Here is a 27,268-nt window from a genome sequence, read left to right on the forward strand (position 1 = left end):
GGAGCAAAATGAGGCTTTATGGACAAGGGGGTAAGCAGGTTTGTGCACTCAGCACTTCATATTTAATAAAATACCATAACATTTAAATGTACAATCTTATTCTGCGAATAATTTTCAGGTCTAAAACGAATGTAGTGAAGTAAAAAGCACAACATTTATCTCTGAATCCTGTAGAGTGGACTTAAAAAGTGTCATTAAATGTAGGTAATGTACAAGAGCATCAATATTGCAGTGCTTGAGTCATTGTTCTTTCACCTTTAAGGATGTGTACGTGACTCTTTGGGAGATGACGTAACGCGGAAGTGGCACGACCCTATAAGGACACGGCTGAGCAGCGCTCCGGCAAGAAGACGCGGGTAGTCTCAGCGGTGATAAGGTGAGATTACTGACATTAACAGACATTTTATTCATTTATTACACATATAGTAAGCTAGTTGTTGACCTGCAGTGCCTTTCACTTGACGCTTCTCCTCAACTGACAAGATAGGGAGGACACGAAACATGCAGCTAACTAGCTTACTCACAAATGATGCTACAAATGTCACCTGTGCTCTCTACATGTTACTTAATGCTTCTTTTGTAAATTCATGTCAGTCTACAGTTAATAATCCAGAAAAATGTATTGTCTTTAATATGAAAGCCTTGTTTTTTGTTTTTCTTTGTTATGCAAGCGTGACAAGGAAGTATGGAGAAATATTCTTGCAACACCAAAAAAACACTAAATTATCTCCTGTGAAAATAAAAATTAAGATGCGGTGAGACATGGAAAATGTCTAAATGTGTCCAGATGAAAACCTTCCTTATAGAGGAAGAGTTGACATGTGGAGGCATGGCATGATGCAACCTTATGTGGCCACTCCTCAACGGTTTCTGTACTGTCTGTTTGCACTAGTACACTGTATTTTCATTTGATTTGAATACTAGTAGGTTATGTTCATAAGCTAATGAGTGAGTAGGTGTTCACTAGATATAATTGAGAGTTAAAGTAATAATAATATATAAAGAAAACCATGCAATATGAATGTTTTTCTAAAATATGCTTATTGAAACGTTGTGTCTGGAGCTGGCAGGATGAGCTGATTAATTGGCAGATAATTAATTAACAATCAAGGACATTGCTGCATCTAAAATGTGATATTTTGCTGATTTTCCTTTATTTTATATGACAATAAACTTTTTCACTGTTTATGATCTATTGCCATATTTGGCTATATCAATTTATTACAGGTATTTTCCACCATGTTCTGTTTTAATAAAAGAAATGACTGACCAATTTATCTGGACAAAGATTAATCAGATATGAAAACTTTTATTTTAGTTGTGTTTCAGACATGCACTGAGTGGGACATTCCACAGTTGAAAGGGAAACTTGAACACGGCTTTAACAAGATGACCATTAAATAATTAGACAAAAAATAACATGTTTTGATTCATGATCAACTGAGCAATCATCAGTCAAAAATATTTGCACATTCTCACTTCTCAGAATCTGATAATTTGCTGCTTTTTTGTGTCTTATATCATTCTGAAGAGAACATACTCAGGACAGGACAAAATTAGATGTCTGAAGATGTCTCTTTGGGCTCTTGGAAATTGTTATGGACATTTTAAACTATTTCCTGACATTTTTTGAGGATATGATCAATTGAATACATTTGTAGGCTGCCGTAGAGATAACATCGACAAGGAAGTGCTCAGATCCTGTGGAGCAGGCCGCCCAACAACATTCCCTTGAGTCTTGTTAAAGCCATTACTGAGCTTATCTGGCTCTGGTGATGTCCTTTCAGTTGTGGTTTTCGTGTCTGTGTCAATATGGACACAAGCCCATGAAGGGCTGCACGTACGCAAAAATAAATAATTGCAATTATTTTGACAGATATTGTGACATGAGCTGCGTTTTAAGTGAGAGTGGTAATTTTTTGCAAATTATTTACTCTGGGAGAAATATGAAAAAATGATACTAATAATGCCTCCCTTCCCTTACATCTGAAATATGATTTATAGACAGGGACACCTCTATAGCACCACAATACTTTATCAGTGGTATGCTGTGACACATTTTACCTTTTTATTAAAAAACTGCAGCTCCTGCAATTTAGACATTGCACTTGGCCGTATGTACAGCCCGAGCCCCTTCTGCCATTTTTATGTTTCCATCAGTAAATGATTACACGAAACATGCATACACTGAATGTTATCTTCACAATAGCAGTAGCCATTTCCTGCTTCAACTCAGTAATGAGGATGTGGTGTGATTTAACCGGTAAGCTTGGTTCATGTTGCGACAGTTCCTTCGTGTAAGGAAGAAGACCTACCTGAAAGCACAGGAGGAAGTGTCAGTTTGAATAACACTTAAGCGCTGACTGACGCCTCGGTGTAGTCTGTGTCTGACATGTTTGTAAGAGAAACAAAAGTATCGCTGTAGTGATGTGGAAACAATTCCTGGAGGTCTGTTTTCTGTGTAGTATCTGTCTCGTGTTTTGCAAGTATGTGTGTAAAGTGAAGGTCAAACCAGTTCTCGGATGTCGTGACATTAACAATTTTGCATTGAGACAGAAAGGGCAATCAATACAGTGTTCATCTGATTCCCCAACTATTCATTAGACAAATGACAAAGATCCAGATCAGTTAACAAGAGCCTGAAATGATGTTGACCTGCAGCAACATATTATATCTTATATAGCTGTGACAGAAAATAATAGGCAAGAAACAGACTTAATACTGTGTATAAAATCATATTTGTGATGCTGTGTGTCCTCGGGATGTGTCTGTGAACAACAGCCAGCCTGTTTACAGGGAAAACACTGTCCATGACCTGCTGTAACCTTCAATGTTCATCTGACTTGGAATCTGCCTCACCTCACGTCCCCTCCTTTCCCCGCCCCTCCCTCCCTTTTTTCTTTTGTCTCTGCATCTGCGTTCCTAATTTGCCACTCACACACTCAGCTTCTCCCACTGTCTGTCTTTGGAACAACAGTAACAATGGATCGAGTGAGGGCTGCGTTTAACAGCGTGGTGAGTGTGTGTTACTTATATAAAGTTTTTTTTGTTGAATGTTTGTATTATTTTTGTATCTAAAGTAAACCGGTTACATAGATGATAATATAATAGATAATAATAACAATGAATGTTGTTTTTTTATATAGCACCTTAAACAGACAAAAAAATTCACAAAGTGCTCCACAAAATACAATAAAATAATCAATTGATAAAACATGTAAATCGGTAAAAACAAAGGCAACATAACAATTAAAACAAAGCATAAAAAGAAAATCAAAGAAAAGACCATAAAACACAGAGTAAATACAGGCTACTGAGGACCCAAAATGCAATGCATTGTTCATAACACAGCAATTGTCAACCAGTTTTTAATAATTAGACCTTTGTTACCACTTGGCCACCCGTCCTCCTGTGCAGCTGCGGGATCAGGAACACATTGCGCTCATAATTTTCTCTTTCATCTTATCTTCCTCTCTAGACTAAAAGTGAGCGCTACAGCAGGTTTACTCTGCAGCCGGCGGAGGATGGAGAAAGACACGTTGAAGTCAAACTGTCAGATGATGCCACAGAGGTGGAGGACCAGGCAGGGGGATCTCCCAGCTTCAGGCCAGCACCTCCGCATAACAGCCGGAGGATAGTTTGTTACCTGGCCCTGGGGACTGTGCTGATATTTGTCACCGGTAGGCCCCCCTTGTCCTTGTCATCCAAGGATCCTTGAAATCCTGGAAAGTTTCTGAATTTGAGTTTTTGAAAGTAGACATAAGTAGAAATGTGTCATGAAAATGCTTGAATTTATATATTTTGTGCAAGAATAGAAAGTTTGTTTGATGCTTTTTATTAGCTTAACATTAATACATACGGTCTTTTTAATTGGCAGTGAGTTTGTGTAAAGCCTGCTTGTTGTCATTTTAAAGGACACTGAGTGTTTCCACAGTAAATAACCATGACCCATGCTGTGCAGGTCCTTGAAAAGTCACTGAATTTGTTATTAACCAAGGTGTGGTAACCCTGTATCTCTGAAGTTGTTTTTATGTCAACATGCTATCTTTTTTTGTCTGTTTCCTAAATGCTTCAATATTTGAGCTGAAACTAAGGATCATCTCTTTTGACTAATCTGCCATTTTATATTTTGGATGCGTTAAATCTATGAACTATCAGAATATAGCTGAAAATGCCCTTAACAGTTTTTCTGATTCCAAGTTACTGTTTACAAATGTCTTGTTTCCCCCGACCATCCAAACCCAAAAATATTTACTTTACTATTAAAGAAGACAAAACAATTTAATGTTTGCTTTAAAAAAAAAAAAAAACAATTATCACAATGACTACAGGTTTTACCAAACAAATGAGAAACCTTGGAGGAATTATTGCAAATAAATCATCATTTAAAACCAGTCTTGGTAACTGGACTCAATTTTAGACCACTATTGCTCATAAAAGATTTATTCCGTGAACCATGAACATGAAGAGGAAGTTGCACCTTATTTAGCTGTAAATTTAGAGACAAAGTGTAAGATAATTTGAATGCCTCTGTGTCTATAGCCCTTTTTAGATAGGAATTGTGCAAATTTGCAGGAAAGCCCAATCAGTCTTTTTTCAGCATTGGCAGTATAAAGCCAAAATTGGGGATTGCGGCAAAATGCCTCCTACCTACTTTTGTTTATACAGAATGCGCCTTTTTCGGGGCAATGGGGGCGTGAGCAAGTAACAAAACGTGTAGTTCAGTGTGTGACTTAAACAGTGACATGGGAGGGAAGCTGCGGCTAGTCAGTCCTTCGGTGATTCTCTCATAAGTCGGCCCGTTCTTCACCGTCCCCGTCATTTGATGGTTAATGGCCTCTTCGTTTGCGAGGACAAGTTGCTCATCTTTACTGTAGTGTCTGTCAGGTTTGCGTTTCCCTCTTGCTACTAGCTGTTTGCCAACAGCCCCTCCTGTTGCAGAAGGCCACCTCGGTCTGTTTAAACTGAAAGGGTTCTGCCAATATGACTACCCTATGAGGCAGAAAATTGGGCACCTCAGATCAACTCACCATTCCGCCTCTGTCTAAACGCTTGCAGCTTGCCGGCAAAATGGCCCAACATTCGCGGAAAATCTGGTAGTGTAAAAGGGGCTCGTGCCTCAATTAAAGCTTGTCATCACTCTACTGGACCAATAACACAATAACATGTCCTGACGGATAATGTTGTCACAACCAGAATAGTCTGAGAACCATGGTTTTAAATTAAGATTAATAATTTCTGGGTAATCTGCGGAACCCTGGGGCTGTATTCACAAAGATATCTAGTACAAAGAGTTCCTGCTAGTTTCGAAAGTCTAAGAAAATTCTTAGAATTATGATGTTTCCAGAGGATTTCCCCTCCCAGTAAACACTAGATAAAGATAAACACCAAAATAAACACTTGATAAAGGTTGAAAGTTATTCACACAGCATCTTAGCCCTTAAGAGAGCTCCTAAGGTGGAAAACTGTTAGGACATGGGAGGAGGACTTTCAAGGACTTAAGAGTGTCTTAAGCAGATGAGAAAATGTCAAAGAGACAAAGAGGTAGGAGATATATTAGGTAAAGGTATGAGCTCTGAGAGTATTCTCGGATTGTTTCTAAGGAAACCAGTGCAAAGGTTTAAGACCTTGGGTGATGCGGTCCACTATCTAGTCTAATATCTAGTCTTAATGTGTTTACCAGTACAGCTAGCATGCTGCTCGAAAACTTTTATTTTATACCTTTTATTTTTTTATTTATTTATTTATTTTTTTTTACCAGTTTCTGTGTCTTCATGTTGTTTGTCCTCCAGGCTACGTGCTCGGTTACCTCAGCCATCATGGGACTCGGGTGGAGCAGGTAACGTGTGACACAGAGCTGGAAACAGAAGATCCGCAGGACACGATGTCAGCTGTTGTTGCACCAGCTCCAGATGCACAGATGGACTGGAAGGATGTCACCCAGCTCCTCGCGCAGAAACTCACCAGCAAGGCCTTCAAAAAAACTCTGAGGTACACTGTTCATGTGCACACCTTTTTAAACTGCACTCAATTTTATACTGTCATACAGAAGGTGAAGCCATAAGGTAATACACCTTACCATACAAACACCCAGCAACCTAATAAACCTCCTGCCAGTCCATCAATGTGTAAATAATCCCAGTGTGAAAGAATAAGAATAGTCCTCCCAAAGTAAATCTAATGTTATCTGAATGAACTGGGTGAGAGGGATCAGAGAACATTTTATTTTTAGAGTACTACGCTACAGACAGCCAGAGAATACAAACGAGACAGAGGAAGGTTACAAAGAGTGTTATTATGTAAGGATAATATTCACCAAGTTTTATGACTAATGGATGACGCAGATTCTGACCCAAAGAAGCACCCACAGCCGAGCGAGAGTTCTCTCAAATATCAGACATGTTTGAAATTAAATTGCATGGTTCAGACTTACAGTAGCAGATATTTATCTCTCTATAATTTCAGCTTTAAGCCAGAGCTGGGCATTATGGTCACATAGGTAAAATCTTAGACTTGGAGGCTTCAAGACGATTTATGATGTGAATATCTCTCTCTGCAAAATGCAGCAAAGCTCGTACATGAGTGAAACATCTTAAATAAGGTGGTTAGCAAGAGTACACCACCATCATTTCACATTTACAAAAAAAACCCTAAAACTGTCAGTACAGGATGTTCTGGCTGAGAAGAGCACTCATACCCACTTTAATAATCAGTTTCAGCACAGAGAGGAGAAATGTCTGCTCAGTAATTTATCTCTTCTGGGTGTTTGTGTTTTTATGACATTTAATTGGTCTCTTTATTTATGCAATAGGTTTAGGTGACAGTAAGTTCCCTTACAGACAATATTGCTTGAGAGACACACACTTAAATTTAAGTATCTGTGGACTGGAGACACAGGCGCCATTTTGTCTCCTTTTCTTTTTAATGTGTACATGGATGACTTGCCACAGCAGTTAAGTGCATGTAATGCAGGGTGTGTGGTCTGCAATATTTTAATAAGTCATGTTATGTATGCAGATGATTTGGCAATCTGGCCCACAACAGCTTTTGAAGATTTGCTTAAACTACAGTGCTGATTTTGACATCAAATATAATGCCAATAAGAGCAACATCATGATTGTCAGAAGTAAAGAAGAAGTGTCAATGATTTATCTGATGTTAATGATGTCCACAGACAGTGTTACAAGTTGTACGCGCAAATTCTGCATGTGTTCAGTTGATATGAAGATTGCTCTTTTTAGCACAACATGCAGAGACTTAATGTGGCCTATACTGATGGCATGAGACTGTTTCTTAAACTTGCACGGTGGTGTAGCGCCAGCCAAATGTCTGTAAATGTTGGTGTGCCTACCCGCCCTGCCTTAATACAAATATATATATCAAAATAAGTACAGGCTCCTTGTCTTGGAAAATAGTACCATCCAGGTCTTGGCCAGCCTTGAGCTGAGCTCAGATAGGTTTTCAATAACAAGCATAACTACCCTCGTACAGTCTTGCCACTGTGACTGTTATATTTATATTTTGTTGCCTTTGCAGAAGCCCTCTTGATTAAAGGTTGATTAGAAGTAATTAACCAGCTCTTGATTGTGGCTGGAGTTGGTGGCAGACTTGTGTATTTTGTTGGATAGTGAGTTTTAAGATGGGAGTGGAGATTTGTGGTGTTTCCATCCTTAGTCCTGACTTGTTAATCGCACATTGGAGAGTCAACAAATACACGCACTTGTATTCTTTTTGCCAAAGAGAACAGACGTCTTTCCTGCTTGAGTTAGGGCTACGTGGGTAATTCATACACCGTCTGATGTGTGCTAGCTTGGTACTTTTTCTTGATACACTTCAACAGTGCTGTGAAGCTTGGAGAAAACAAGTGAAACCTGAAAGGGACTGAATATAGTGCCAAATTCACAACAGACGTTGCATCATCATATTCTGTTATCGTAGACATGTGAGGACCATTATCGTGGCCAACCAATATCGTGTTGAATGATAATCTTGTATTATTGCCTGAGCCTTGTGTGCCACCACAAATGGGAAGTCACACACTGTCACTGTTTGATAGAAAAAAACAATTAGAAGTGTGTTTCCTCTCAGGCTCATAAGACTTTTTAAAACATGCTTTGCCACCAAGCAGTCTGCAGATGGATCACAGGAAAGGTTGTCTATGGTTCTGCACATTCAAGTTGGAAAGTAACAATAGACAATTTTGTACAGCAGGAACTTTTTTTTACTTCCAAAAGCAGAGTTTTGAAAACCCCCATTTTTACAAGAACTAAGAGCTACGAACAATCACGCTCTGCGAGGGCTGTTTTCAGGGACTTTTCAGCTCCTTTCATTTCACTTTCATTTCAGAACACATGTAGGTACTCTCCCAGCAAAACAGGAAACTTGAGTGATTAGATGTCCAGTGATTGGTCAAACACACGATCCAGGGGAGCACCAGCTACCACCATTTTTACAAAGCTGTCAGCTGTGTAAACAACAGACAACACAAAACACAAACAACAGCTCATAGTGAAAAAAATGAATGAAATAAAACGGACTAAAGGCCCGACAGTGAAGTCCAGGCTTTACTGAGCACATATAAGACTGGGAAAATACACTGCAATTTTGCTGGTGGTGCAAAAGCAAATGATAAAAAAGCCATTGAAGGAAGGACAGTATGTTGTTTTTGGAGGAGCTCTCCAGTGAGAAGTTTCTCTCAGGAAGTCCCCAGAACGGTTTGGTCCAAAAACACCTAAAATTTCCTGGAAATTAGTTCAGCAGTGTGGGAGGTGTGTGTCATTTTGAAACGGAGTTTCTCATAACGTGCATATACATAAACATACTGACCTTTAAAATAAAGCCCTGCATGCGTTATGATTTCGCTGAGTTTTTCTTCAAAAGTGTTTGATGTGTGCATGAGTGAGTCATTTCAGACAACTAAATGGACATTTTGTTTCTTCCTGCAGTGACTTTGATCATCCCAGCCGTTTTGCAGGAAGTGATGGAGATACGAGTCTGGGAAACCGCATCTTTGACGAATTCCAGAAACTGGAGATGGATCCCTGGACTGACATCCACTACGTTCAGCTGCAGACACCAGACAGGTCGATGCAACACATTATCTCTACTGCTACATTAACTAGGCTTGATTATTTCATTTGAGGAATACGTCTTTAAAACTGTCAAGATTTGGCATTTGGATATGAAATATAAATCACCATCCTAAGTTTTAAGATTAATTGTTTTTTTTGGGGTTTTTTTTTGTTTTTTTTGGCCTGTTGGAGGCGCTGTAATTCAAAGTCAGTGGGAGGGTTTATGCATATTCATGATTTGCTGATTAGGTGGTTTATTTGTTCATCGGTGGAAATTTATTTATTTTTTTTCAGTTTCATTTCTCATATCTCGATTAATAATCGCACAGTCACGTGAGCTTTTGTCACACTGTTTCCAGTAGGTTTTGGCCCTGAGTTTATTAGTTGGTATGACTGTTGTTGATGGTGCTGTCCTGTTATCCTCTGATTGTAAAAGACAGGATCTACAATGAGTTATTTTACAAGTCTGTCATTTTCTAACAATTTCCTCAGACATTTTCTATAAAATTACTATTTAATTTGCTATTGACTGCAAGGATAGGCATAACTATAGACGCAAGAATAGGCATAGACTATAGACGCAAGAATAGGCATAGACTATAGACGCAAGGATAGGCATAGACTATAGACGCAAGAATAGGCATAGACTATAGACGCAAGGATAGGCATAACTATAGACACAGAGACATTAGCGTAAAGTATAAATAACAAATGAGAACAAACCAATCAATCAACATCAAGAAATCAGAATAAAGTTTCCACTAAATAGTAAACAAATATTTACCTGACTGTAAGTGAACCAGATAATTCTTTCCAGGATATTTCCTAGGAAATAATTAGAAGAATATTGGGAATTTATGGACCAGGACCTCGTTTACCAAAAGCATTTGAAGGCTAACATTATCTTAAAATCCATCTTGCAAATTTTTCTTTTTTCGTGAGCTTTTTTTTTTTTTTTTTTTTTTTTTCGGACTGTAGAGGCCTAAAATGTCTGATTTCTCGGCAGCTTTTTTTTTTAAAAAAAACCCTGCAATACACGTTGCAATATTTTTAGGTGTCTTTTGCACAGAAATTGCAAAAAATAGCTGGCACTTTTATTTATTCAAAATCAAAGGCAGTTTGCTCCAGTGAGAATAAAACTACACTGTTTGGTTCATGATTTATGCTACACTTATGTTACCACTTAACAGTATTTAATATAACTCACCATGGCTCTTTCAGCATGTGCATTAGATCTTGACACAACAGTCTCTGTCATGGTGATTTATCTTGTTTGTTGTCCACATGTTTAGCCATTCTCTGGGTGCGTCTTGAGGTAGAAAAGAGTTTATCAGCTTGTGTCGTTGGTGCTTCACCACAAGGCTGAACATGGTGCAAAAGCAGTTTGCAGTGTCTCGACTGCAGCTAAATTAAATTTACCTTCTTAGTCTTGCTTAAACCCAGGAACATGAAATATCAAAGGCTTCCCTCTACACATGAATCTTTTATGTATCACACATTTTTTGTCATAAATCATTCATGCTTTGTGATGCATGTATTTAATATATAATCTAAAGCACAAATTACAGACGCTTTAATATGTAAGCTAAATTAATTTGAGTTACGTTTATAAAGAAGCTTCCAATAGTGTGCGCTTGCACTCGCTCAGAAGTTCTGCTTCAGGAAATGTATTTCAGAGCTTTCATAGCAACTATCTCAGAAAACAGTGTTGCAAAAAACCCCAGCAACAAATAAAACTATAACAAGTTTTTGTCTTTACCTGCAGCAAGCGTCCAAACCGGGTCGTTTTTGGTTCAGATAACTTCGCGCCTAAAGGGTATCTGGCCTACAGTGCTACTGGGAAAGTTGAGGTGAGTTGATACAGTCACACTTGCATGACTAAAAAGTTTGTTAAAGTTTACTTTAATTCAAAGTCTTTAAAGCCCAGTAAACTGAGATTTGTTGCTTTCAGCTGTTTAATGTAGTGGCCTGTCTGACTTATGTTCACAGGGTAAGCTGGTGTATGGCAACTACGGCCGTCAGGAGGATCTAGATGATCTGCAAAAGATGGACATTGAGATGAAAGATAGTGTGTTGCTGCTCCGAGCTGGAAACATCACTTTTGCAGAGCAGGTGACGACTGATTTGACGCCTTCATGTGCCTCATATGCAGCACTTGAGTTTTTCAGGAATTTCACTAAGAGCTTGTCTTGTCTTTGATTGTGTCTCTCCAGGTGAATAATGCTGCCAAGAAGGGTGCTGTTGCTGTTTTAATCTACCCTGACCGTCAAGATTTCGACTATGTTGCAGACACAGCACTCTATGGGCATGTAAGTTTGTTATATTTATATTACTTTTGCAGCGTGTTGTTAAACGCCGATGAATCAAGTAGCCGGTGAAGTCTCACTTTGAAACCACTTATTATAGCATCATAATGTGTCTTGATTTCGTGTGTGTCCACATTCAGGTCCATTTGGGTTCAGGCGACCCCTACACCCCTGGATTCCCCTCCTTCAACCACACCCAGTTCCCTCCAACGAAATCGTCCGGACTCCCAAAAATCCCAGCACAGACTATCACTGCCAACATGGCTTCAGCTCTTCTAAAGTGAGGACACAAATACACACACTAATGTCTGCCATAAACTAGAGGACTCTGAAAATACTGTAAAAGACTTAAGTTTGATACCCTCTTGCGAAGACTGGGGATCTTGCAGGGTCACTGTTTGCAAGAAAACATCTAGATTTCCTTGGAGATTATTTCCCATCCTGCTCCGGGTGGAAAATGTCATGCCAAACTCCCTTTAAGAAATATGACATATTAACAATTCCCTACATATTTGTGTGCAAACTTTACATTTTGGATTTTGTCCCCTTACTTGGCCACCACCCTCCATTGGTTAGCTGTGTTATGTGGTATGTGTGGGAGGAGACCATGAGAATGAGAGGTGAACCATTTCGAAAATTAAGACTTCTCACTAAAATGATTGCTGGTTGGTCCACAACTCCACCAGTTTCTTGTTTTTTTTTCCAGAGGATGTAGAACCTGTTCACGTTCTAGCTCATCCCCAGAGTCCCTTCCATTTTTACTCTTTACCCGGTGTGCTGCTTCTTGTTTGATGCTAGAGGAGGCTCACCTATTGATTGTTGACAATTTATGTCATCGATCTTCAGTGTTTGGATGAGCCAGGACTAAAAGTTTACAACAAAGTGAATCCTGTTTGATTTTATTGAAACATCAAGACGAGAAAAACGCTGCTCAGACTACTGAGTTTTATGATCATCTTACACCAAATTATTGAGATCATGGGAGCGTGCACCAACTGTAGCAAAACTCTTGTGATTTTATTCCAACATAGTAAAATCACTTTGAAAGTTGTTTGGTATAGGGCTGGTGTAAGTTGGAACAGCATTTCACGAGTTGGTTAAACACAGGACGTCTAGAACATAGGAATCTGGAGATTGGTTGAAGATGTACGGTAGTCAGTAGGGCTGCACGATATATTGTTTGAACATCGCCATCACGCATGCGATGACAGGACATGCGATGTTTTCTCTTTTTTAGAACATGTAAACTTTTGTTTTGCTTCAGAAAAGCAGCTCTGAAGATGCTCTTTGCTCCACTCACCTAATCACCTAAAAAGCATCAGCAGATGGCAGGAGCTACATTTGAAGTACCGTACACAAACATACAAGTCACTGAATCCTCCACAACAAGTTCCTACAAATGTTTCACAATAAAAGCCTATTTAGAAAATGGAGGTATTCTCTCAGCAGAGGTTATAAGGGGCTTTTAATTTGAAACAAGTTCAGGAAGTGTTGAGTTTGAAATGACGGCGCCATGCGTTAACTTTATCAAGGCAACGGGAGAGAATAAAGAGTAAAAATATAAAGATACAGAGGGATTAATAAATAACAGTTCGTTTATAATGTAGTCTGTTTCAAATGAAGCTGGTAGCCTCTGCAGTTGGTGAGTAAAAGCCACTATTTTTAAAATTTTCTTAGTTTAAGTCATCTGGTGAAAATTCTTGTATTTTTTAATATTGCAATATATATTGCAAAAAAAAAAAGTTTTTTCCAATATCGTGCAGCCCTAGTAGTCAGTGTTTTTAAAAAGAAATGTGAGTATATCAGTTCTAATTTATCTCTTAAATGAACGGCATGTGAGATTCAGGGGGATTTATTGCCATCTAGTGGTGAGGATTGCAGACTGCAACCTGCTAAAACTTTTCCTAGTTAGAAGTCTGTCAGTGTTCATTGTTTAGCAGGTTTTAACCTTAACCTAGAGCCGATTTATCCACAGAGGTGTCATCCTTTTCAAAATAAATGGACCAGGTGATTAAACTGGTAAAAACATACTCCCTATTTAGACATAAACGGCTCATTCTAAGGTGACGAAAACATGAGGATTCTAATTTCCACGTGATTATACCCGTTTGTTTTGGTAAAGTTTTCCTTTGTAATATTTTTCACTCCAAAGACTCAACTATGGGCACAGCTATGTCTGTTTTTCTGGTGGTTTTCCTTTTCCGTCTTAAATAAATTTGTATAAATAAAGTTGCTAAATGATGGTTGAAACTGCATTGAATTCTCCATCTTCTCTAGGAACATCGGAGGTCCTGAAGCTGGTGACAAATTTAAAGGCGGCCTCCTGTCAGTGGATTACAGACTGGGAGGCAGCAAGAACATCTCTGTTGAGGTGAACAACGTGCTGGTCAACAGGGAGATCCACAATGTGTTTGGAGTCATCAAAGGATTCACTGATCCTGGTACCTTTTTCTCCCCTCTAATCATCCACAGTGGGATTATTTGTTTTGATTATTTTTAATATCACTGTACATCTAAGAAAGTTTTGTGTCTGTTTGTGAATCTGCAGATCGCTACCTTGTACTGGGAGCTCAGAGAGACGCCTGGGGTAAAGGTTACGCCAAAGCCACCGTTGGGACCTCCGTGCTGATTGAGCTGGCCAGGGCTTTTCACGAGATGGTGGAGAAAGGTGACAAGTACAACACATTGTTTACAAGACACAATACAAAATAGATAAGCAGTGATTAACAGGGACGTGACTCCATTTTTCCTTCGTTAAGAGCTAAAACCAAAGACATTGTGTGTTCTTCACCGTTGTAGTTTGTAGCAACTGTCCAGGGAAAAGCTATTGTATTATTGTATTTGATTTATGATTGATTAAGTCTTTAGCAGTCTGAGTCAGTCAAATCAAGTTGATATCTTTCAAATGATTTCCTTTTTAGTACAAAACTTCCTCTCTCTGTTACTATCCCCCCACCGCAGTGCCAAAACTCTGTCTAGGAAAACAAAAGAGGGAGTTTTATAACGAGCTGACTAACCTTGGATAGATATTTTTAATACCATCACTTACACTTGAAGCATGTTAGAAAAGGATCGTAGGATTTTAATAGCCTGTATTAAGGAATATTTAGTCTTCATGTGTTCACCTGACCTTGAAATATTGTAAATACTTGCAAGTTTTTTTCACTCAATAATCTCCACTGATATCAGAAACTTGCAGGAGAAAAAAACCCCAAACAACAAATGCTGACCAATGACAATTCTGGTGGTATCTTAGTAGCTGCCGTAGCTTTGACGAGTAGTAACGTTTTGAAAGAGGAACACATCAGCTACAGTTTAACCTCAGAGCCATGTTGTAACTCCTCAATGCAGAAGTATAAATGAAGTTTCATCATCACAGTGTTCTCATTTGTGTGTTTTGTCTTTCCTCAGATGGGTTCAGGCCCAGGAGAAGCCTGGTGTTTGCAAGCTGGAGCGCTGGAGAGTATGGAAGTGTTGGCGCCACCGAGTGGTTGGAGGTAAGAACTAAATTACTTTGATCTAGACGTATTAAAAAGAGAGCTGTATGTTATGTTCTTCAGTATGTCCGTGTTTGTTTTTAGGGTTATATGTCTAATATTGACAAACGTGTTATCACCTACATAAACCTGGATGGATTGGTCCTGGGTAAGTACAACACACACCCGCAGTACGTCTTAAATTTTAAGTTTTTTTTTTTTTTTTTTAGTGATTGTAAGCTGACTGAGTGTATCTCTTCATAAGGTCGAGGAAGCTTTATGGCTTCAGCTAGTCCGCTGCTCTACAGTCTCATTGAGAGCACGATGAAAGAGGTAACAACATCCCACCCGATGCTGATCCAGTTTTATACAAACCAGTCAAACCAGTCGTGTCTGTATTAACTAAGCTTTGTCCATGCAGGTGAAGAGTCCAGTTGGTACTGGCACTGTGTACGATATGGTGGGAAAAACCAGCTGGACCAAAACGTAAGTAGATAATCAGCATGTAAGGACAAGTTTTCAGTCAGTCAGCCAGCCAGAAGATAAAGTAGACTGCTGTAACTATTAGGCTTGGGCTGTTTCTTTTTGCATGCCTTCCTGATATTTCACTAGGGTATACAGCATATAATGGTATTTCCCCAGTGGTTTTAACTGGGAGATGTGCTCAAGCGGCAAGTTTGCTTTGCTCTACAAGCTATGTGAGCATTTTTGGTTTGAGAAATGAAAAAATTCACTCAAAATCATACTTCAAACTTAGTTTTTCCATACTTAATCATACTTCATTCGCCAAGAGCGTCTTGTTTAGTCACTGTGTCAACAATCACCAGCTCTGGTTTGGTTGAAATAACCCTAAAGTTACTACGTTAGATGTGACAATATGCTGGCTTTACATGTTTTTCCCATCTGTCTCTCTCTGCCATTGCTGGCGGTCTTTTACTAGTTCTTTACTTATCCCCACCAGTCACAGTCATCAGGTCTGTTGGCTCTGCGATCTGTTCCACCAGTAGAGACTGACCCCTGGTGGCACTTGCTGTGCACTACAATGCAGCACTTCAATAAAGCATCTCCATATCAGTTTAATAGAAAGAGGAGAGTCTGTATTTGTGACCATACTGAAAATCATACTGTCGGGATTCCTGAGTACCCTGGTATATTGTGATGTCATCCAGGCCTCGTAACTATTTCACTAATTTTGTCAGAACAGTTTTAATGTTCTTTTGAAATGAAACTCATCAAATACTGTTATTAACAGCAACATAAATTTGAAAGCCACAGAAGTGTACATTTGGATATTGTTTGAAAACACTAATACAGATGCCTTTTTAATTTGAAAAATTTAAACACTTTTTTCAATATGTAAAAGCCTTTGTTCTATTTAACAGAAAAACCCCCCAAAACAATCAAATGTTAATTTGACAAAGACAAGAGCTTTGCTTAAATAAAATGAAATCTAAAATTGGCACATTGATTTAAATCAGAACAATCTGATATAAGAGAAAGTAAACAGGGTCACACATTTTACCTGGCATTCTCTGCTAGTTTGCCACACTCAGTTCAACAGTCACGTTTAGGTAGAAAGAAAAAAAATATTGAGGTTTTATCCCCAGCACTACAGCCTACAATCTTTTGCTGTAGAAATGAGCAGCTGCTAGACCTAGCGGTACAATAACTTAACATTATGGTGTCTGCAGACTGAGGCCGATGTCAATAGACGACCCCGCCTATCCCTTCCTGGCCTTCTCTGGAATTCCCTCCATCTCTTTCCACTTCATCTCTCCCAACGTGAGTCTTGATATTAAATAAACAAAGCAGATATTTACTGTTGACAATAATCTGTGTTCATATTTACCCACAACAAATATTAATGGGAATGTTTACATGTACACAACCCTTCTGTTAGTAGAGATAATCACATGGTAGGTGTAGTAGAGATTTTAAATGGCGGTCATTTTTAAACAAACATAATGCCACGGTTTCTGTTATTCAGCTTAAATGGCCAATTAATTTCATATATTTTTTTTATATTAATTTTGATTCCAGCTTCTTCAATGTGAATATATTCTGCTGTCTGTACTCCTCTGTAGCAGTAAAGTGAATACCTGTGGGTTGTGGACAAAAACAAGACATTTGAAGGCGTCATCTTGGATTTTAGAAATCTGATTGACCTTTTTTTTTTTTTTCATTTTCTGGCAATGTTTAGACAAGACAAATTGATTAATGGAGAAAATAATTAACAGATCAATTGACAATGAAAATAATCGTTAGTTGAAGCCCTTTTGATTACTGAAAAGCCGGCTAATAAACAAAATTGTGTTGTATGATTGCAGTTCACTGACATTTGCTATTTTTCTTTTTTAATGTTAATCATGTTTGTGTATGTGTCCAAAGGATTTGACCTATGATTACTATGGCACCAACCTGGACAACATGGATCACCTCAATTACAAAACAAACCAGCGCACCAGTGAAATGGTGGCCGTGGCGGCACAGTTTGCCGGCCAGATGGCTATGCGGCTAGTCCACGATCACCTGCTCAACCTGGATATAGGTCGATACAGCGGCATCCTCACCAAGGCTGTGTTCCAGGTCTACAAACACGTCAGTCAGCTCTCACAGGTCAGCCTCTCTGACTGTCTCACACCTTTTTATGCTGTTGTTTGGTTCCTTTCCTGAAGGACGCTATGGATTATGTTGAAATCTAGCTGTGAAGACCAGAATGTTTGTTCATAGTATTGTCTTTATGTTGATGTTAATTGGTCTTTTTGTATTGCAGTCTGGTCAGCTGAAGGAAGTCGATCCCAACTGGCTGAACCGTGCACGCGGCTCCTTCCAACGTGCTGCAAGCGGCATCAAGAATGACATCATCAACACCGACTTGAATGACAAGGAGGCCTGTCGCATCCTCAACGACAGGATCATGAGTGTAAGACACACACTGTGACACCTCTGCTGTATCTAAAATGTTAATTGAATTCAGTCTTTAAAGGCAGAATTTATTAGCATATAACAAAATTGGCAACATTTGCAATTTAAATCAGAAGTCAGACCAACGAAGCCGTCGCCCGAGGCATTTTTTATTTTGGTGGTTTGTTTGTTTGTTAGTCCCATTCTCTTAAACGCAATATTGCAAGTTTCCTCAAATTTTGGCACAAACGTCCACTTTGACTTAATGATGAACTGATAAAAATTTGTTCGTCAAAGCTCACTGTGACGTCACAAAACATGTTTTTTTTTTTTGCCAGAACTCAAGAATTCATACATTAATTATGACAAAATTTCTACAAATGATGAAGTGATGACATTGTTTATCCAAAAAGTCAACTTCATTGTGACAGCATATAATGTTCTGCAAAAACACAAGTAGACACAAACAAAAGTAGAAAAAACATTTGGAACAGTGTTCAGAACAGTCTGAAGCCTGAGGTTTTTGCTCACAAGGATTATTTTTTACATACATTTACCTCATTGTTTAAAAATTGGCCCATGTTTGATATGAACATCTGACATTTTAACATTGTATATATGACAGAATACTAGGAAAGGCATAATAGGTGCCCTTTAAAGAATGCTGGTTTAGCATGATCAAAGTCCGCCCTCAATGATTCTGATTGGTTTATGAAATTTTAAAACATCCTAAAACATTTCTTTGTTTGTGTCATGTATGATCCTGAGCTCAGTCAGACATCAGTAAAAATGGAAGTGCAAGGTGTATTATAGTCGTTTTTATGTTGTTCCAGGTTGAGCACGGCCTCCTCTCTCCATACGTGTCCCCCGTTGAGACTCCCTTCCGTCACCTCCTGCTGGGTCAGGGCTCCCACACTTTGGCATCCATCGCCACAGCCACCGATCCGGATCATCTCCACACTCAGCTGGCCCTGGCCACCTGGAACCTGCAGGGCTGTGCCCACGCCATGGTGGGAAACATCTGGGACATCGATGAAGCGATCTAAAGAAGGAGGGCAGAGAGTTGTGAGATGTTGAGTGTGTGTGTTGTTCAAGATGAAATCTGAGGTAGAGCAGAGGGAGGAGCTCCAATATCAGCACTTAAGCACAAGCTGTCAATCAGAAGTTTAAGCCTCACCCTTTAAAAACAGGATCCTTATCAGTTTTATGGGGGGGGGATTAAAGTCTTACAAACATCACAAATGTCCAGGAGGAGACAGAAAAGTACAGATCACATTCTTAAAAGCTGTGAACCATCATCAGATACTTGAAGAAATATTAAAGCTACTGACAGACCTGCCTCCTCTCCTCCTGGCTCCACATAGAACCAGTCAAAATCTTTGCTGTTACCTCTCGCCATCAAAACACTGAGAAACCTTATTTGTACTTAAGTTTTTTTTATCAGTGGCAGTGCCCACTATAAATATATTGTTTGTCTTTTTATATGACGTTATCGGAAGCAGTGCCTTCCATAATTATGACGGTTATACTGTCGAATCCTCCGGCAGCATCTGCTACACAAATGTCTCCTCAACTGTTGCTGACAAAATGGAGCCCCTGATAAAGTTACATTTAGTTGTTATTATGGCCTTCATTTCTTCGTCTTTCTGTGGAGGTTTTTCTAAAATGATTTCATGAGAAAGTGGTATACATCAGTGGTTATTCACATAGCCATAAAAATGTTTATTTAAAATGCATTTAAAAGGAGAAATGAAGGAAAGAAAAGAGTTTTTCCTGATGATACAGCATCAGATGTATTTGACTTCATCTGGCTAAGAGCAGGGAGAAAATGACACACTCTGGATTAGGGCTGCAACCAACATTTATTTTCATTATCAGTTAATCAGCAGATTATTTTCTAGATCAATCCAGGGTTCCCACAGTCATTGAATTCCAGGAGAAGTTATGAAATTGGAAAAACTGTTTTGAAAAAGTCTGAATACACATTGTTTTGTATTGTTATAAATATGCTCATAAAAATCCCAAAACATGTCCAACGTCGTTCCAAATACGTTTCTTGCATTAGTAATTTAAATATCTAGTTCTGCACTGTGTGACCACTGACACGTCACTCGTATCGCGTGATACACATACGTCAGACCAACACTGCGTCATCACTAAGGCCACACCCCCTTTTGGGGGAAAGAAACTTGCTGCTCAGGAGAGAAACAGGAAAATGTCAGAAAGCTGTTGTGTAGTCTGTAGCTTTCACACTGAGATCTGAAGCACCTAAAATCTGTAAATACTCACTGTCAGTGTGGTAAATCTCTAAATGATGCATGTAACTGTTACTACTGATGGATAGCTATCATTAGCCTGAGTGGGAGGCTGCTGCATTACAGCAGCATCAGCGTGTCATCTCCAGCTAACTGTCTGTTATGGTGAAACAGTTGGCTGTTAACACGTTATTTACAGACAGCAATTGGCCCGAAGATACCTGTTGAGTCAATCAGATATCATAGGTATCGTGTCACACTGTGTTGGGTCATTGATCCACTTGGACGGAGGAAGCCTGACGGGACATGATGGCAATCAGCTTCAATGTTAAGGTACCCCAAACGCTCAGGTTCAGGCAAAGTTGTAAAATAATTATCGGACATGTCCATGAAACGTTTGTTTAACAATAAATAAAAGCATATAGTCATGTCAAAAGTATATCCAAACACACATTAAATTTCTTAATCATCAGAGTCTTCAGTTTTCTATCCCCCAAAAGCAGTGCAGCCTTGATGTTTGCGAAGAACCCGTAAGTGCTGGTCTGGTCTAATGGGAACGTCTAATGAGCAAGTAAAGTTTGTTCGTGCTAGCTGTTGCACATCTGCAAATGCCTGGGAAATGCATGTTTGATAATGAATGGCTGTATTGCTATAGACCTGCCCATTTAAACTACTGAAATGAAGTCATGGAAATGGGGTAAAATATTATTTAAAAAGTATTGATATTTCATTGGCAAAAATGTGTGGGAACCCTGTTAATCAGTGAATCGTTTGGTCTATAAAATGTCAAAATATTGTTTTAAAAAAACACATCCATCCCAGTTGCTCAAAGTCCAATGTGATGTCTTTGGATGTTTTATTCAGTCAGTCCAAAACCCAAAGATATACAGTTTAATATGATTAAAAAGGCAAAATTCTTGCATGAAAATTTACTTAAACAGTTAATCCGTTAGCAAAATAGGTGTTGATTGACTATTCGACTAATTGTTTGCAGCTCTACTCTGGATTATTTTGATGTTGTTGTTATTATTATTATTATTATTATTATTATTATTATTATTATTATTTATGTATCAACAAGCCCAGAGATAAATTAAGACTATTTATTCTTGTTGATTAATGCTAAATTTAAAAAAAAAAAAAAAAAGATTGCACGAAAGCCAAAACATTATCAACCTCCCCCTTTTTTTTACTGCAACAACTGAGCTGATTGGTTCCATAATTTGCAAGAAAACCATTTATGTTGCACAGTCAACTTTGGAGCACTTATTAATACGATAAAGTTATCGGGAGCAGTGCCTTCCATACTTAAAACCCATTATCGGGAGCAGTGTCTCCCATAATGAAAAACAGTGACGGTAGATTTTGCCTACCAGCGTGTGTGATCGTGTGTGAGTTTTACATGTGTATTTATCGAGAGCAGTGTCTCTCATATTTCACTGAAGGGTGGAACAACTTATCGGGGACAGTGTTTCCCAGAGTTTTATACTTTATGTATTTATTTGTGTTGTCTTTTAATTTTGGATTATGTGCGAGTGTGCTTTTTCTTTTTTTTTTGGGTTCATTTTTGCTCACAGTTCTGCGTCACGTTACGACCGTCCTGCAGCAGAGTTGTGTTAGATGTTTGATTTGCTTTGCAACCAAACAAGCAGGTCAATACACAAACACTGAATATTGAAATGCACTGTATTCTTTGTAGTTGGTAACAAACCTGGTCTGTCGGCCTGGAAACCTCATGTGTTTCTTTGTGCTAGTGACCTAAAAGCTGCAACAGATGCTGAACCTTTTGTATGATTCCACGCCACAAGCCACAGCTCTCTTTGCATGTGCATCAGTGACATATATCATATATCAGTGACATATTTCCTCTTAACTGCACCATACTGTATTGCTTTCATGAGGTGTAGCTCAGCAGACACGGACCATACTACAAACTTTTCATATTATTAGGGTTCAGCCAATATGTTCTGTTTTTATTTTAGATTCAAAACCAGATTTTGTTTGTTGTCGGAGCTGCTGATAGATATTAAGTTTACTGTTTTCTTCCTACAAAAGTTTGTCAGTGGGTTTCAAAGAATATTGTCAGGCCTCTCTAACGGCAAAAAGAGGAATTTCACAGAAGCAGCTGGAACGTGTTGAATCTGAATACACTTATTAGTGAGTACAAACATGTTAAAAGAACATTATCAGCCACTCAAACCCATTTATATGTACAACTACATTGAAATCCTTTGTTTATCTTAACATGCACTGGAGCAATAGTTCATTTTATTACATGTTTGAATCTTTTTTTTTTTTTGTTTCTTGGTGTCATTTCTGTTGAGCTTTAAACTGTTGTAGTCCATTTTTCTTTTCCCATGAGCAGTTACAAGAATTAAAAGAACGGTTACTTCTTCCTGAGGGGGGGATGCTTGGTGGTTAGGAAATGGCTTTTCCGCTCACACTGTTTAACCTTCACTGTAGTGTTTCAAAACCTGTTACTGAAATCATATTTCTGTGATCTTCATGTCCAGCAGAAAAGTGTAATAAACTCTTTTGGCTTAGCATCCAGTAAATCTGTCTGATGGTAGTTTCTGTCATGGTGAATTACAGACACTGCAGAGGATTCTCAGCATTGCTGTGTGTGAGTTCCATTGTTTTTTTTTTTTTATTTTTGTCTTACAGCAATTCTCAAAGGCAAAATCAACAGCTGCATCCTTCCTCTTTTAAATGCTCAGAAAATCAGGAAACTCATGAGAAACTGATTCAGCCGGAACCTTTAAGCAGATGTTTCAACGGTGCCAAATCATGAGTATGCCATTATTCACTTAAGCAACACATTTTATGCTTCTGGTGCTGTGCTTTTCAAAATAAGAGCACAATTTGCACTCATCAATTCCAGATACAGAAATTTCTAGATTTTCAGTGGATCATTTGTAGCTCTGTTTTGGTCCACAAGTACTGGGCTTAATCACTTGCTGCACTAAATGTAAAATATCAGAAACCCTGTGTATTCAACATTGTAAAGTACAAAACAAAGAACAGTAGGCTACATGTGAGAACCAACCCCGAAAAGAATGTGACAAGCATCACCAGCTTATTTCTTTTTTTTGTTTTATGATAGTGATTACACTAACAATCACATATAACTTAGTGAAGAAAAAAACTACAGCTCTCCCTTCAATCCTTTTAACAGTTATAACTATTGTATCATAAACTCATCATATAAAAGTCTAGACGAGAAACGCAGAAGAGCGGGGTGTTTACATTTTGACATGGAAAGTACTAAAACTCCTCTCTGCTCAATGTCAAGTGTCTTCCTTCTGTAATCACCCAGTATGTGACCTCTGACCCCAATGCTGGAAATTTCATTGCCAACATTTTTACATGTGAGATCTAAGGAATGTGAAAACCAACCCTATTCTCCCCTCCTACTTTTTAATAATTTGAGGTCCTATCATTACATGTTTTAGAAGCAACTAAAGACTAATAGTCTGTTAGTTTAACTTAATTTCCTGTGTATTGCATGTAACCGTTTTGCAGTGTAATGTGTTAGGGTTTGGAATATGAAAACAGTGCAGTATTTTTAACTGTATTATATTAAGTATACTTTTATTTATTATTTATATTATTACAATAATACATGTGAAATAAAACAATGTTTAATTATAGTAGGCTATTTATAATTAATAAAACCTGAATAATTGAAACTTAAAATGATACTTTTACTCACTGTTAATCCGCGCTTTTATTTTGAAGCCTGATTCGCCAAACAGGAAGTGCAATTATTTTGGTGAATCCGGGCCAGGAATCATCATCTATGCGTTGATGTTACGCACGGTGACGCTCATAAATCTCCATAGGCGCATTGAGAAGCGTCCCGGAATTACCGGAGGAGAGAAAGGAGAGCGATAACGGACCCGTTGTATTTAACCGTCACCCCGGTAAACAGCTCCGGATTCCCACCGGGCTGCGGCGGCTGAGAGCGGCGGACGGAGCGAGTACCGACCGGAGATAGAACACTGGTCTCCCGCAGAGCCCGTCTTCACAGGTCGGTACTCCGGGTTGTTTTTCCTTCCAGCAGCTTGTTACTCTCTGTGAGGGAGATGCGACATGTTGCACCAAAACAAAATACAATACATTAATAAATAAATGAAATAAAGTTCTTGTTGTCAGTAACGGTGAGATGTTTACAGACAGACAGGCAGGCAGGCAGACAGACAGGTAGACACTTAACGTGACTGAGGCTAATCAGCTTTGGAGGACAGACAGACTGAGCAATTAAAATAGAGATGATTAAATATCCAAATCCCAGCAGATGCATACTATACATGCATTAGTTTTATTGCTATACACTGATATTGACTTTTTAAAAATATTAAATCATGTATTATGTTTGTGTCTCTAATATAAATATATAGTCAGTACGCAGAGCTGACCTGGAGTCAGATTTATGTCCTAATATTTATGATTTTATATCAGATTACAGCCCGTTTGAGTCATTTTACAGTCCTTGCTTCACCCCCAGAAGATTTAACCAACACAAACACAAAATAAAGTTTATCTTGAAGCTGCCATATTTTATTCATCCAGTTAACTTTAAATTAAATCATTATATAGCTGCAGTTTTAATGTTCAAGCATGAAGATCTGAAGCATTTAGATTTGTTTCAGGTCATTTGCTTACAACCAGGAAAGACATTGGTGGCAGTGCCAGAAAGCCCCTGGTATTCTGAGGGATATATTTTTATCTTGCAAGCAAATCATAAAAAGATGTGCGCACGAGATAAAAATGGCTTCAAGGTCTCTGTTGAATGCTTCATTTGTTGTATATTTTTTTGGCCCTAAAAGCAGTCCACTTTAGATGTCTTGATGAAATGTTGGTGAGAAAAAAAGGGATCGTCTGTGCATTTTCCAGTAAAGTGCAGCGGGATCGGGTTCTTCTGAGGTAACAAGTAAACAAACGAACTTAAAAAACTGCAGAATAAATTCCTTGAAAAGAAACAGAAGTCATGACCTCACTGCCCACAGCTGTAGCTGCAGACGCCGATTGAGACTTAACTTGGACTGTATAAGCAGAAACATTCAAACAAAAAATATAAAATAAAACAGACATCTTGCAGGCCTTGCATTGCCACACTTTAAAGACTCACTCAAAAGTGAAATATTTAGATACTGTGTCATTTTTGCGGTCGACATTCAGACCTGCAAATGTTATGAGGACTTGTCTCGACTGAAGGACTTGAGACTTGACTGCTTGAGTGTCATAATTTACTTTGCTGTTTACAGACTGATGACGCTCAAGTTTTCTTTCTTGTCTTCATGTCAGTTTATATAATTTTACTCATTTTTTTTTGTATGTTTCTGGAAGTAACTTTCTTTCTTTATATGTTCATGCAGATGTGGGGTCTCTCCATCCATGGCCTCCTCCAGGTGACCTCCAGCGACCTCAGTCACTCCTGACTGCAGCGTTAACTCCTGGTCACCAGAAGACTTCTGCAGGGTGAGACAAGTTTGACACACATCCTGTATGAGATTATTTTGTTGAAGAATAGCTGCAGCAAAAAAGAGGAAACGTTTCAGCAGCCCCAGAAGTGTACTCAAAAATATATATTTTTTTCTTACCAGCAAAATTGAATTTTCTTATAAAAAGAAACCTTAACTAAATCTCTTGAATAACAGATGAGCTTTGCATGTTTTAAAAAGTGGCTAGAAATGTTCCCTGTGTTATGACTGCACTAATATACACAGATTGGCCAAAACATTAAAACCACTGGCGGGTGCAGTAAACAACATTGATCATCTTGTTACAGTGCAATATTCCATTGGGAAGTCTTGGGTCCTGGCATTCATGTAAATGCTACCTGATGCGCTCCACCCACCTGAACACCTTTGCAGACCTTGTAAACCCCCTTATGGCAATGGCACTTGTCCCCAGCAGGACAATGCACCATGCCACACCACAAAAACTGCTCAGGCATGACCCGAGGAATGCGACAAAATGCTCAAGGTGTCGACCTGACATCCAAATACCCCAGATCCCAACCTGATCAAACATTTGAAGGACGTGCTGGTACCCCTGAGGTACTTCCGATCCACGGAGGGTCCTCCTTAGACCAGACTATCTGACCTGTCAAGGCATGGACACAGGACCTCTGGAGGATTTCCTATAGTGTCTGGCACCAACACATTGGCTTCAGATCTTGTTTGATCAGACTGGAATTTGGGGATTTTGGAGGCCAGATCAATGTCTTGAGGTCCCTGTCATGTTCACTGAGCCACTCCTGAGCAATTTTTGTGGTGTGGCACGGTGCATTGTCCTGCTGGGGAGTGCCGCTGCCATGAGGGGGGGGTATCTGGTCTGCACTGGTGTTTAGGTGGGTGGAGCCTGTCTGGTGGCAACCACATGAATGTCAGAACCCAAGGTTTCCCAACAGAACATTGCATTGTAACAAGATGATTAATGTTCACATCACCTGTCAGTTGTTTCAATGTTTTGACTGATCGGTGTATGACTACCGACCAAAGAATACACACCAAACTTCCTTTTCTTGATCTGTATTTTCTATGTTAATATTTTACTTTAGTGACTGATACATTGGGGAAACATTAGAGCTGCAACAAAGAAAATTAACTGACCTTTTTTTCCATAATCGCTAAATGTTCTTTGTCATTTTTTAAGCAAAAACGACAAACCTTCTCTGGTTAAAGCCTCTGAAATTGCTGTATTTCCCTGTCATACATGACAGCAAAAATGAATATCTAATAGCTTTATGCTTTTATTTTTATTTGCACACGTGTATTAAAAGACAGCAAGAATTTTAAAAGTTTGAATGTTGAGAGGTTAAAAGCCAGAAATAGCCTCAGTAAACGTAATAACTCCATATTTTAACAAGTTCTTCCTTTTCTATTCCTCTGAATGTTCCCTCTCTGCATCATGTTCTGTCTCTGATTCCACTATAAATGTACAAAATTACAGGAAAGCTGAATCCTGGTGTCTGTAATTACTCAGTGGTCAAAACATGTGGACAGTGAATCGAGAAAACCAGGAATGCACATGCACAATAAATCATCTCCTTCACCAGGGAAACATCAGCGTATCTATCTGACTGAGTCTCAGGTATCTGATGCTGAGAGTAAAATAAAGCAGCCCTGCTCCACTCTCCAAGCCACTGAATGTAAGCTAAATTTAGCTTTCCTATATTTAGAGCATCGCCCTCGATAAAAACTCATGCAGGCAGAGAGATGAAAGCTCTGATTTTGTGCTCATTTAGGCCA

At 38.8% G+C, this 27,268-nt stretch overlaps 2 protein-coding genes across 3 annotated transcripts in view; both read left to right on the forward strand.

Moving 5' to 3' along the window:
• Window positions 1-260: 260 nt before the first annotated feature.
• Window positions 261-22,567, forward strand: tfr1b (transferrin receptor 1b). 2 transcript variants are annotated; one of them, XM_049564937.1, is made up of 19 exons: window positions 261-376; window positions 2,947-3,015; window positions 3,479-3,680; window positions 5,793-5,991; window positions 8,946-9,083; window positions 10,837-10,921; window positions 11,061-11,183; window positions 11,285-11,380; window positions 11,518-11,657; window positions 13,655-13,818; window positions 13,926-14,045; window positions 14,789-14,874; window positions 14,959-15,022; window positions 15,119-15,186; window positions 15,275-15,339; window positions 16,545-16,635; window positions 17,242-17,469; window positions 17,627-17,776; window positions 18,591-22,567. In XM_049564937.1, exons 2-19 carry the CDS (start codon window positions 2,983-2,985, stop codon window positions 18,801-18,803), a joined length of 2,265 nt encoding a protein of 754 aa, XP_049420894.1. In that variant the 5' UTR covers window positions 261-376; window positions 2,947-2,982; the 3' UTR covers window positions 18,804-22,567. The 2 variants fall into 2 exon arrangements, with proteins under 2 accessions (XP_049420894.1, XP_049420895.1); XM_049564938.1 differs by having other exon boundaries at window positions 321-376; window positions 2,978-3,015.
• Window positions 22,568-23,805: 1,238 nt separating this feature from the next.
• The window catches only part of tnk2a (tyrosine kinase, non-receptor, 2a), a 40,245-nt gene continuing 36,782 nt past the window's right edge, over window positions 23,806-27,268 (forward strand). Inside the window, exons 1-2 of the mRNA XM_049565171.1 lie at window positions 23,806-24,042; window positions 25,391-25,493. The gene's annotated coding sequence lies outside the window, so the exon portion shown is untranslated. The remainder of the gene's footprint in view (window positions 24,043-25,390; window positions 25,494-27,268) is intronic.

Source organism: Epinephelus fuscoguttatus, linkage group LG21 (genome assembly GCF_011397635.1).
Source record: "Epinephelus fuscoguttatus linkage group LG21, E.fuscoguttatus.final_Chr_v1".
In the NCBI taxonomy this organism is placed as follows: Eukaryota; Metazoa; Chordata; class Actinopteri; order Perciformes; family Serranidae; genus Epinephelus; species Epinephelus fuscoguttatus.

Coding starts and splice junctions, on each gene's coding strand:
- tfr1b (XM_049564937.1), top strand. CDS start 2,983: ATGGATCGAGTGAGGGCTGCGTTTAACAGCGTG. Junction 3,016..3,478: donor GGGCTGCGTTTAACAGCGTG/GTGAGTGTGTGT, acceptor CTTCCTCTCTAG/ACTAAAAGTGAGCGCTACAG. Junction 5,992..8,945: donor GCCTTCAAAAAAACTCTGAG/GTACACTGTTCA, acceptor TTCTTCCTGCAG/TGACTTTGATCATCCCAGCC.